The sequence below is a fragment of the Lolium rigidum genome, chromosome 2 (assembly GCF_022539505.1).
Source record: "Lolium rigidum isolate FL_2022 chromosome 2, APGP_CSIRO_Lrig_0.1, whole genome shotgun sequence".
NCBI classification, from domain to species: domain Eukaryota; kingdom Viridiplantae; phylum Streptophyta; class Magnoliopsida; order Poales; family Poaceae; genus Lolium; species Lolium rigidum.
The window spans coordinates 282,207,913-282,219,932 of record NC_061509.1 but is presented as its reverse complement, the minus strand read 5'-3'; the positions used below and the strand labels follow the sequence as shown (position 1 = coordinate 282,219,932).

At 41.4% G+C, this 12,020-nt stretch overlaps 1 protein-coding gene across 1 annotated transcript; it reads left to right on the top strand.

Moving 5' to 3' along the window:
• The first annotated feature begins 1,354 nt into the window (after positions 1 to 1,354).
• On the top strand, positions 1,355 to 10,489 carry LOC124693552 (transcriptional corepressor LEUNIG_HOMOLOG-like). Its single transcript, XM_047227029.1, has 18 exons — positions 1,355 to 1,441; positions 1,534 to 1,566; positions 1,651 to 1,748; positions 4,088 to 4,197; positions 4,298 to 4,593; positions 4,711 to 4,786; positions 4,871 to 4,982; positions 5,674 to 5,723; positions 5,794 to 6,099; positions 6,208 to 6,312; positions 7,067 to 7,282; positions 7,382 to 7,523; positions 7,585 to 7,694; positions 7,801 to 7,950; positions 8,803 to 8,958; positions 9,073 to 9,189; positions 9,447 to 9,644; positions 9,928 to 10,489. Exons 2-18 carry the CDS (start codon positions 1,535 to 1,537, stop codon positions 10,069 to 10,071), a joined length of 2,418 nt encoding a protein of 805 aa, XP_047082985.1. The 5' UTR covers positions 1,355 to 1,441; position 1,534; the 3' UTR covers positions 10,072 to 10,489.
• Positions 10,490 to 12,020: the final 1,531 nt, after the last annotated feature.

Sequence of the window (12,020 nt, the reverse complement as noted above, 5' to 3'; positions counted from 1 at the left end):
TTCACTTTGCCCTCCTTGTTTTCTCACCATATTGTGAACCAGGGCGTAGGGGTCGATTTGAGTGGCTTTTGTTTTTGTTTTTCGCATGAAGGTAATTAATCTTTTTTGCATGAAAATTAAGTTAATGTATTAGTCTCATATTTCTATTATCGTCCAACTGATTGACTCAGACGTATTTGCAAAACGAACCGACCAACACGTCTCCATGGAGATCGGCACCCACTAAGACTATGGATGAAAACAGAGAGGAAACTGGCGGAACTCATGTATGTTTTCAGTTTTTAGATTATCTTACGGAAGCGGAAATGAATAGAGAAACGACAAAACGAATAATGGAACATTTACTGTTAGGACACAGTTGGGAAAACATAGAACATGAGCGCAAAGACGACATTACCCTGTTTGCATTCCGATGTGTCCCTAACCCTAGGTTAGTAGAATTCAATGGCTTCGGCCCGTTTCGCATATATCGACAAGGGGTCGTTGGATCGCGGCAAGCGGAACCATGATAACCACATTAAATGAAAAGTTGTATATTCAACGGAAACGGATGTCCGTTTCACAAAAAAAACCTTCTCTTTCACTTCTCTTTCGCTTAAAAGTTTCTTTCCACTTTCCGCAAGTTCCGTTTCCGTTTCCATATTATCTCATTCATCTCTACCGTTTCCGGCAAAAAAGTCGGAAACTTCCTAATCCGTTTCCATCCGTATCTATGACCGTGCTTATGGCACACAACATCCAAATACTTTTCTATTTCCAAACAAAGCCAAGGTCCATTCTTTGAAATATTTAAGACCACCCCTTGTTTGTATAGCAACAATATTCAATGCTTTTTGACTCAAATGATTATACAAGAATTTGTGTAGTACCTTCCACCCATAAAAATATATTATCATGGCTCCTAAGGTTTGTTTAATCCACATATATATGTACTCCCTAGTTTTCTTATATAGTGCAAGTGTGCAACCAAAAACTGTTGGCGCATATTGATTGATATGGTTTTCAAATTGGGCATGGTTGAAAAGTCTTGCCATCTTATCATATTCTTCTACTACTAGCAGCAGCAAGCTGAAGAATGTTAAAATAGTATATTCCTGGAGCTGAGTCCTGCAAAATTCCGGCGCCTGCCTGTCATCCGAACCTTCTTGAACCGGCTCACCATTCCGAGCCAGACCTCATCTCCTCCCCTGTCCCATCTGCTCTACTCTCTCCTTCCCAGGCGGTGCTAGCACAAGCCAGCCACGAGCTCTCGCCGGGGCGCGTGCACGCACCCACACCCGAATTCGGCGCGCCTCCCGGCACGCGCGGGCCGCCGCCGCCGTCTCCGATCGAGCATTGGGATCCCTCCCCGCGCGCGCGCCGGCGCCTCCCGGCGGTTCCCCCCGTCGCGCGATTTCTGACGGATTCTCGCCGCCCGGAGCCGCGGGATCGCCTCCAATCGGTAATGTGGCCTCTGATCCCTTCGTCCCCCCGCGAATTCGGCCTCGATTCGGCCCGCTCCCCCGCTGATTTCCCCCTGGGTTTTCGCTGCAGAATGGCGCAGAGCAATTGGGAAGCGGATAAGATGTGAGCTGCGCTGCACTGCCTCTCGATGTGTTTTTTTTTGGTGTGGTTTTGTTTTTCGCGCGCGGCTAATTTCCGGTGGTGCAGGCTCGATGTGTATATCTACGACTACTTGCTCAAGCGGAACCTGCAGACGACCGCCAAGGCGTTCATGGCGGAGGGGAAGGTCGCCGCTGACCCAGTCGGTGAGTAGTGTCCCCCCCGCGCTGCCGCGCATCTGTCTGAATCCTTGTGCTGTTTTATGGGGCCAACTTGGTTTGGGAAGAGTGAGCGAGTGTGTGTGTTAGGCTGGGATGGGAATTCGCAATGTAAGTGGTTGCCACTGCTGTGAGCTTAATTTGCTCCGAGAATTAGAGCTTCGGGTTTAGTGGAGGGTTCGTGCTAAGTAGGCCTGGGAATTGGTAACCTTACTTGATCTAGCTGGCAATCCTATGCCAAATCAGGGCAGGGAGTTCTAGCCTTGAAGGTGGCTTTGCAGAGTGTTGGGCAAAATCCGGCACAGATGCTGGAGGCGAGTTCGAGCTGACGTAAGGTGGAAGTTTTCAAATTCAAAGAGGGGGTTGGGAGATTCATGGTTAAGTTGGGCGCGTAGCTTCTGCAGGAGCCATTCTCCGAGCTACGTGGCCCGTTTGTGCTTAGGAAATTTTCTTCACGCGTGCACTTGTCTTATTTGATCAAGGCTACAATTTATTATACCTATGACTTTCGACGGTGTTACTAACTGCGTTGTGAGTATCTGGTTTATTTCTAGTGTTTTTGTTATAACTTAATATTTTTTGTTCTCTAGTAGGCGTAGCCCGGATGGTAGGCACGTGCTGACTCGTGCCTGCCCGCCTGGGTTCGAGCCTCTGCGCTCGCAATACCAGGTCGTACTCACGAATTGTTCTATACAAACACGCCAGGGATTCTTCTCCTGCGGATGCATGAAAAGAAAACTTCATGAATCTCTTTCTTTTGGTGTTCTTCGTACATGAACTATCTTTGATATACCATCTACTAATGGGTTTCTTAATGGAGATTCAGGGTTAATGTCACTATTATATATCCAAAGATTCCAACACTCGATTTTTTTGTGTGTGGATAAATTAACACTGGATGTATTGGATCATGTTAAATGCAGGGTATGTTCCATATTTGACTTTTTCGACGAAACAAAAAGATAGGTTATACAGATGAGTTGGAGATGCACTTTATGAAAGTCGAATTTTCACCCATGCTTGTACTGACCAATACGAACCCAGGGAACATGATAAAAATACACGCCGACCTGTGAGCAATAAGGGTTTTGATTTTCATTCTCATGGGGGAATGCCTATTGGGTAACTACCAAACCTAACTAACTGATAGACGATAATGGTACTGCAGTCTGTATAGCAGAACTTTACGTGCACAACTTCTAGAATCAAGATAATTTTATATTGTGATTTTAGCAGTAAATATCGCAGGGCGGCCTAGCGCACTGGCAGAGCACCTACACTTGTGTCCTGGAGGTCTTGGGTTCGAATCAGCTCTGCCTGGAAATTACCTTCACCAGACCCCACAATGGCACATATACACATTTGAAAGAAAACTAGAGTGGAAAGCCTCCAATCTAATTTTGTGCATTGCCACATGCATGGTAGAATTAGTAACATGAGCAAACTGGACAGGCAATTGTGATATGAACTAATTTTCTTACGAAATGCTGTGAAACTGAATAATTGCCATTTTAGTTGCAAACAAACTACTTGCTTACTACAGCTAGATATATGTTATAAAGGGCTAGCTAGTAATACTTTGTGTGCCCTCAACAACACCTTATACAAGTGGTTTTCTTGGAATTGGCTCTTGTCTAAATCTGAACTCGCCGAATTGCCCGCTGAATCGAACAAATGGTTTCAAAGAACATACGTGTTTGCTACTCCCTCCGATCCACACAATAAGTGTCATGGTTTTAGTCCGAATTTGAATAAAAATGAACTAAAACCACAACACTTATTATGGATCGGAGGGAGTATAGTTTTTCTGTTTTACACTTGTAAATTTACAGTAGTATCTGATTAGTATAAACATATGATCTGGCCCCACCAAAAGACACAGTGCATGTCATTTTTCTATCTCAGTTATTTAGAGAATTTTTTTCCCTGTTGGATTTTTTTTAATAACTTGAAGCCTCAAAGAGATAAAAATTCAAGAGTAAGAGTACCTCAAGGAGGTAGCAATGGCATTGTGTGTTAAGACTTAATTGAGGAAATTAACTAGAAAAGGAAGATAGGGAGTTTGCTAGATTCCAGGTATCATCATGTGTTAATGTTAGGTCTTGAGGGCAAGGTTGTGGTTTATAACAGACAGAAGCTGGCGATGATCAGATATGTAGATTACCCCATGCAATTGCACAGTGTGGTATATTGTGCCACATAAACCTCTGTCCATGTTTTTAGCAACTGTATTATTATTATTGTTGTTATTATTATTATTATTATTATTATTATTATAATAGGAGATGCACACATTTTACTGTGGTAAAATTTGATCTGTCATGCAGCAATTGATGCTCCTGGGGGGTTTCTTTTTGAGTGGTGGTCTGTCTTTTGGGATATATTTATTGCAAGGACAAATGAGAAGCATTCTGAGGTTGCAGCTGCTTACCTAGAGGTAAATTGGGAATCTTCGAATCGCTTAGTCATTCACCATGCATGTGTTCAATTGTTATTGATTGCACATTCTGGCCCAATCTATATTTCTTTGGATACAGGCACAACAAATAAAAGCAAGAGAGCACCAGCAGCAGATGCAGATGCAACAATTGCAACTTATCCAACAAAGGCATGCTCAAATGCAGCGAACCAATTCAGGCCATCCTTCGCTTAATGGCCCAATAAATGGCCTAAACTCTGATGGCATTCTGGGGCCATCGACAGCAAGTGTTTTGGCTGCCAAGATGTACGAAGAGCGCTTGAAGCACCCTCATTCCATGGATTCCGAGGGATCGCAGCTTATCGATGCTAGTAGGATGGCTCTTCTTAAGTCGGCAGCAACAAACCATACAGGGTGATCCTCCATATATCATCTCCTCATTTTGATGGATTTTTCGGAAAAAAGAAGTTAGATTAAGTATCAAAGTGTTATTGGCATTCTCACTAAATATATCATGTTTTGTGCAAATAGGCAATTAGTTCCTGGAACTGCAGGAAATGTATCTACTACACTGCAACAGATTCAGGCTCGGAATCAGCAATCAATTGTGGGTTATAGCTCCCCTTGTCGTGTTATTTCAGTTCACAGTTTCTTCCATTAGTCTATTGATTGAATGAATACACTGCAACAGGATATTAAGAGTGAAGCTAACATGGGTGTAGCCCAAAGATCTATGCCCATGGATCCATCTTCCTTATATGGACAGGGAATAATGCAGCAAAAACCTGGATTAGGTGGTGCAGGTAGCTTTCCTCTATATTCTAATTCCTTTTTAGAGTCAAGAATTGACATGAAGTAATAATTCTCTTAACTTCTGTTTGTTCTTTGTATAGCTTATGACTAAAGTTGTGCAATACTAGCCGGAAAGTGTCTTTGGCACATGAGCTCCAGTGCTCCTGTTTTCTAAAAATCATATTTTTCGAATTCCAAAAAAATTGATATTAAATACTCACATACATATAAACATTTCGAACATACGGTGTGAATTTTGTAGAAAAATATGTTGTATTTTGAGCTATACAAAAAAGACAAATTTCTGACAAATATATGCCACTATACGTAGCAACAAATTTGTTTTTTTCCTGTAGCTCAAAATACAATGCAATCTCTAACGAAACTTTGCACGAGTATTCATGACATATGTATATATTCACGGAATAAATGTGATGATTTTTTGAAATACAAATATACAGTTTTTAAATATTTTAAAAACCAGGATCACTGGTGCTCATGTGCACCAAATTTGCTTCCAATACTAGCCGTATAATGTTGTAACACATACTAAATTTATTGTTCTGGGTCCTTTGTTTGGTTATAATTGGATTATCTCATGAATATAATGCGAGATATTCATAATCAAGTTCAACAGGAAAATTATCCTTCTCTCGTTTTTTTATTCTGCTTTCTTGGTGAGATATATCTTCTTGTCAACAGGACTGAACCAAGGAGTGAGTGGTCTACCTTTGAAGGGCTGGCCATTAACTGTAAGCTCCCTATATATTTATTGTCTGCCATATTCATGTTTTGCTCTGGAATCTAATAACCTTCTTACAGGGAATAGACCAACTTCGACCAAATTTAGGTGCTCAAATGCAGAAGCCATTTCTTTCAACACAGTCACAGTTCCAACTTATGTCGCCGCAACAACAGCAGCAACTCTTAGCACAGGCTCAAGTACAAGGGAGCCTTGGTAACTCAAGTCATTATGGAGATATGGACCCCCGTAGATTTACAACACTAGCCAGGGGGGTTGGCATGAATGGTAAAGACGGACAACCTGTTGGGACTGATGGATGCATTAGTTCCCCAATGCAATCCAGTTCACCAAAAATTAGACCAGACCAAGAATATCTCATGAAGGTTTGTTTATTTTGCATGTGTGTATCCCTTGCGCGGAGTTTGATCTTAAGATATTGTTTTATTTATCTCTAGATTGTTGGAATCTAACTAGAGCTGAAAATTATACAGATGCAGCAAACATCTTCTCAGCAACCACAGGAACAACTTCAGCAACAGCAGCAGCAGAACCAGCAACAGCAGCAGCAGCAAAATCAACAGCAGCAAATGCAACAGGTTTTGACAGTTTGCCCAGTCTGTGGGATATATTTCTATTCTTGAAAGTTAATCCATGTTTAAATTTACCCCTGGAATTTATCTTTTTATTCATGATAATTTATTAGTGTGCAAATTTACTCCTACAAAGTTAAAACTCTATACCTCTCTAGAAATAAAAGCCTTTCGCCCTACTGTTGCACTTTTGTCAACAAGTTTCAGTTCTATTATTAATTTATCTGAAATACAGAGCACACAATATGAATTAAGATGTTCACTAGTAAAAGCCAGGAAAAGACAACACAGTGTAGTATTGTTTCTTTCTGTTTGACTTAGGTATTCCATTTAGAAAATTCCAAGTATCCAACTCCATCATATTAACGGTTGCAAATGTCTTCTTTACCTTTTCTTCCTGTTTTTTTCCCTGGTTGCACACCTGTCCAGTGGTGCTGGGGTGGTTTGTTGACAGGTTATCTTTTATTTTCTTTTCTTCTTTTATCAAACTATTTCAAACTAGTTGGTGGCTACTCCAATCCACAACCCAGGTGTCCCAACTCTATATACATGTAACTGTCAAAAAGTTATTTGACCTCTGATTCATTTTCCATTTTTGGGTCTATTTCAGTTTGAATTAATTAATGCTGACTAATGAACTGGTTTTCCAGAAAAAATATTTTTAAATTTATGATTCTTGAAATTTGCTTCTTTATGATGTACTCGTGGTCATCTTATATCTACTGTGTTTTTTACTAAGTATTTAATTGTTTATATCCAGAACAATAGAAAAAGAAAGCAAACTACATCGTCAGGCCCAGCAAATAGTACTGGAACAGGAAATACGGTTGGCCCTTCTGCCAACTCTCCGCCGTCAACTCCATCCACACATACACCTGAAGGACTTGGAATGGCTGGCAATATGCGGCATGTTCCAAAAAATTTAATGATGTATGGCGCAGATGGAGCTGGACTTGCATCCTCGTCAAATCAAATGGTAGCTCATTTACCTTTTCCATATAATATGTTTTGTTGGATGTATCTAATGATCATTCTATGTCAGAAAAATATGTAAGGTCTTTGTTGTTTTTAACAGGATGATCTTGAACCTTTTGGTGATGTTGGCTCATTAGATGATAATGTTGAATCTTTCTTGTCCAATGATGATGGAGATGCCAGGGATATTTTTGCCGCACTTAAAGGAGGCCCCACAGAGCCTAACCCAGCAGCTTCGAAAGGTAGAATTTCTGATGTTTCTAGTATCTTTCAAACATCGTATGACATGCCCTTTTTCTTTAGGTTTTACCTTTAGTGAGGTTAATTGTTGGCGAACAAGCAACAGCAAGATAGTATGCTGCAACTTTTCGTATGACGGGAAGATCTTGGCTAGTGCTGGACACGAAAAGAAGGTATGTGCAGCTGTCATACTTTGGTGAACCTTTTCCTATTAAGAGTGGAACCCCTTTGCACCGTTGGTACTTATGAGTATGGTTCCTTGATTTTTGTTCCTCTCAGGCTGTACTTTGGAACATGGACACTTTCCAGACACACTATTTACCAGAAGAGCACACTGGCATTATCACTGATGTCCGTTTCAGACCTATCTCCATGCAGATGGCAACATCATCTTTTGACAGAACAATTAAACTATGGAACGCTGCAGACGTAAGTTATGCTTGTCAGTTTATTTATGTGCCAGGAAAAATATATCTGTTAAAAACAAGAGTGAGATTTCTGGAAGTTCAGAAAAAAATGTTCGAATTTTGTGAATCAAACTTGAATGTTGTTTAGTGTATTAATGGCACTGCACCACATTGGAATCTGTTGAATGCGTCTAGCCTAGTGGCAAAAGATTGCACGAGCACAACCATCATGTACCGTGTTCGATTTCCACGCTAGGCATTTCTGTTGTCATGCTCTTAAGCTGTGAGACAGCATGTTAGTGATAAAGAAATAGAAAACCAGGCTGGGCAGTGATGTGATTTTAAACCCAGACTGAGTGTTACGGTGAATAAGACTTGGCAGTCAGCACCAGGTTTCCTCATGTGTTGGCGCAGTTCATACTTTTCTTTTCTTTTTTAGTAAAGATACAAGAAATTGGAACAAGTGTTGTCCAGTTTAACTTTTGTACTGCTGAAATCTGATTTCCAGCGAGTTTAGCCAAAATTTGCCCAATATGGCACTCACTTGTATGTGCTACTAGTGGCAAGCTATTACTTAGGGGGCTATTTTGCTGTGCCTCACTGCGTCCTCTTGCAACATATGCTCACACACCCTGCCTCCCAGTACATGTTATATCAAGTTATCCAATATTATTTGTGCGGATATAATATGAGGCTTGATCATTGTAAAAATAAATTAGAGGCATATAGAAGTGCTATTCAGAAATCAGAGTTCAGTATGTCCACTCTGTTATGATTGTTTAATTGTACCACCATCATACACCTGAGTTTAGAATTGGCTGTATGTCTGTTTGCATTTGTATATTGCTTAAAACTTGATTTTTTTGTTTGGCAGCCTGGATACTCTCAGCATACATTTACTGGGCATAATGGTCATGTCACATCGCTAGATTTTCATCCAAAGAAGACAGACCTTTTGTGCTCTTGTGATGGCAATGGTGAAATTCGATACTGGAACGTGACTCAGCTTGCCTGTGTGCGTGTTATAAAGGTTAGTACTCTTCTTTCTGTCCCCTTAAAAGTTTCTTAATAACTTATCTAATAAACAAAAAAAAATGATTGAATAATTTGCCATTTCATAATTCTGACTACTTCTCTCTGACAGGGTGGTACTGCTCAAGTTCGTTTTCAACCTAACACCGGACAGTTTCTCGCAGCTGCTTCTGAAAATGTTGTTTCTATATTTGATGTTGACACACATACCAAAAAGTACATCCTGCAGGTTTGTTGTTAATCACCACGTCAATGTTTCATTCCTTTCACTGAGAAGTTCTTTCGCAGTGTGCTTTCTATAAAGCCAGGCCAAGTGCCTTTTCTCTATCTAAAAAAAAGTTCTTTTGCAATCCTTTCTTCTGCCATTTCTTCTGCACATGCACATTTAACATTCCGTCATTGAGAGATTTTTAATGAAGTTGTGCATGTAATCAATCTGATTTTGCCAAGTAATCATGAAACTTAAGGATTTGATTTTAATCTCAGGGCCATAACACAGACGTTCAGTCAGTGTGCTGGGACAACACCGGGGAGTACCTTGCTTCTGTTAGCCAGGATCTAGTAAAGGTTTGGTCAATAGCATCAGGAGAGTGCATTCATGAGGTCAGCTCAAATGGAAATAAGTTCCATTCTTGTGTGTTCCACCCAAGTTATACCAATCTCTTGGTGATTGGAGGCTACCAGGTAGTACTTGCTCTTCCGTTGAGTTTTGAACTTCTAATAATATGTATTTGAATTCTGTTTAAAGGCCTTAAACTTACCTTTCTTCAGTATTTTCTTCTTATTTGTTTACAAGAAATTACTCTAATTTATAACAGTACTAGTAATTTCTTATCTAACTATCACCTGCTAGCAGAAACTCCAATTGATATGTTTTGTAATGCCCAGGTTTTGTTGCGTAGAACATGTTACATATTGTGTATGCGTGCTTTACTATAAATTTCTCATCAACATTCTATCGGTGCAGTCTATGGAGCTATGGAACATGGTAAAGAACCAAAGCATGACGGTACAGGCTCATGAAGGTCTTATTGCGGCATTGGCACAATCACCAGTAACTGGAATGGTGGCTTCTGCGAGCCACGACAATTCTGTCAAGTTGTGGAAGTAGCAATAATAAGAAAATGCGCCTAGATAGTTTCTTTTTCTTCTCCAGATAATTGACATTTATTCAGCCGTGTCATAGAATGAGTTGAGTTCGGCGATGTTATGCGTTATCGATTGTGTTGTACTCCCAAGGCGAATAAGGAAGTGTAGCTGGTTCCCCTTGCGGTTGAGCTGTTTAGTGATGGTTGCGGTGAGTTTGAGAAAGAAACTGTATTTTCTCTTGATAGGTGTGTGTAGCCCAAAAAAGGACATAGAAGAAAAGGCCTAAAGCTGCCTCCCGTGTGTTCCATCTTGTTAGTTATGAGATGTAAAATGTAACATTTGGGTGCTTAACTGGAACTCACTGCAATTGGCGTTTGACAGTTGTGAAATCGCTGAGCCTTGCGAGCGACCTATAAAGTAAGTTCTGAATTCTTAGTGTTGTTCCTATTTGATCTGTGCAAATGTGAATGGGGTTCTCTGACTGTGAGGCTGGAAATTTTGCGTCACTGGCTTATGGTACACCGGCTTATGGTACACTGATGTTAGCGACAGTTTTTTTTTTTTTTGACTGGGACTACAGCGGGCTTACGCCAGCTTGAAGATCACATAAATGAACGCTCAAGGCAAGCAGCAGGATCCATTACAAAGTTTTTAGAAGACAGAGGGAAGAGGTGAGAGGGGATGATCATAGCCATTACACCAAGAATTTAGGAGAGAGGGAGAGGGGGTGGAGCAACGAGAGACCCAAAGGCATTTACGAACCACCACTGAGAAGCACATTCCAGAGCGTTTCTTCGCTTCCAAACATTCCAAGCAACAACGGTGATCATGGCGGAGTCCTCATAAGAGCGGCTGCGAAGAGACCATAAGTCGAAGCTCGTCGGGAAGGAGCTGAACTGTGGGAAGAACACGGCCCAAACTTCGCATGCCATGGAGCATTTGAGGAGCAGATGCTCGGTGTCTTCGTCTTGAACATAGGAGGGGTAGGAGGCAGAGGTTGCTAGAAGATGTCGGAAGCGTCTTTCGTTTGTGGGGAGGCATCGACGCCTAGCCAGCTAGCTGGAAATCTTGAACTCCAAGGGGTATGCGTTTCTCCGGATCTTTTCCGCCAAGACATCCACATGTAAATGTTTGAAAGAATTGGCATAGAAACACTTGTTCGAGAACATGGTATTAGAGAGGTGGCTCATGTCAAGCTTCTTGCACTAGCCAACGCAACCAAAAGTCCGAACTGATGGAAAGGGCTAGGCAATCCACTTATATATCTCAACAATATATATCTCAACACCCCTCCTCACGTGTGACCGGAAGAAGAGAAGAGGAGGCCAACACGTGGAAAACAGAATAGCACACGTATGAATGATCGTATACGCGGCGGACATAGGGGTGGGTAAATATTGCGAGAACCAGGACTCGAACTCGAGACCCTGGGCTCTGATACCATGTCAAGCTTCTTGCACTAGCCAACGCAACCAAAAGTCCGAACTGATGGAAAGGGCTAGGCAATCCACTTATATATCTCAACAATATATATCTACCCACCCCTATGTCCGCCGCGTATACGATCATTCATACGTGTGCTATTCTGTTTTCCACGTGTTGGCCTCCTCTTCTCTTCTTCCGGTCACACGTGAGGAGGGGTGTTGAGATATATATTGTTGAGATATATAAGTGGATTGCCTAGCCCTTTCCATCAGTTCGGACTTTTGGTTGCGTTGGCTAGTGCAAGAAGCTTGACAGCTCATTCGTTGATCCGGTTCATCGGAATGCAGAACCACAGAGTCAAATTCGTAGGATAAGTGGATAATGTAAGGAGGTCTTCCATGACAAGCAGCGCTCCGAGAGGGTTATGTTGCCAATCCAACAATCAAACCAGAAGGAAGTAGAGGAACCATTTCCAATAGTGACTTTGATAATGGAGCGAAATGTTAGCGACACTTGCAACGCATACTCCCAACTGTTAGGTTTTGC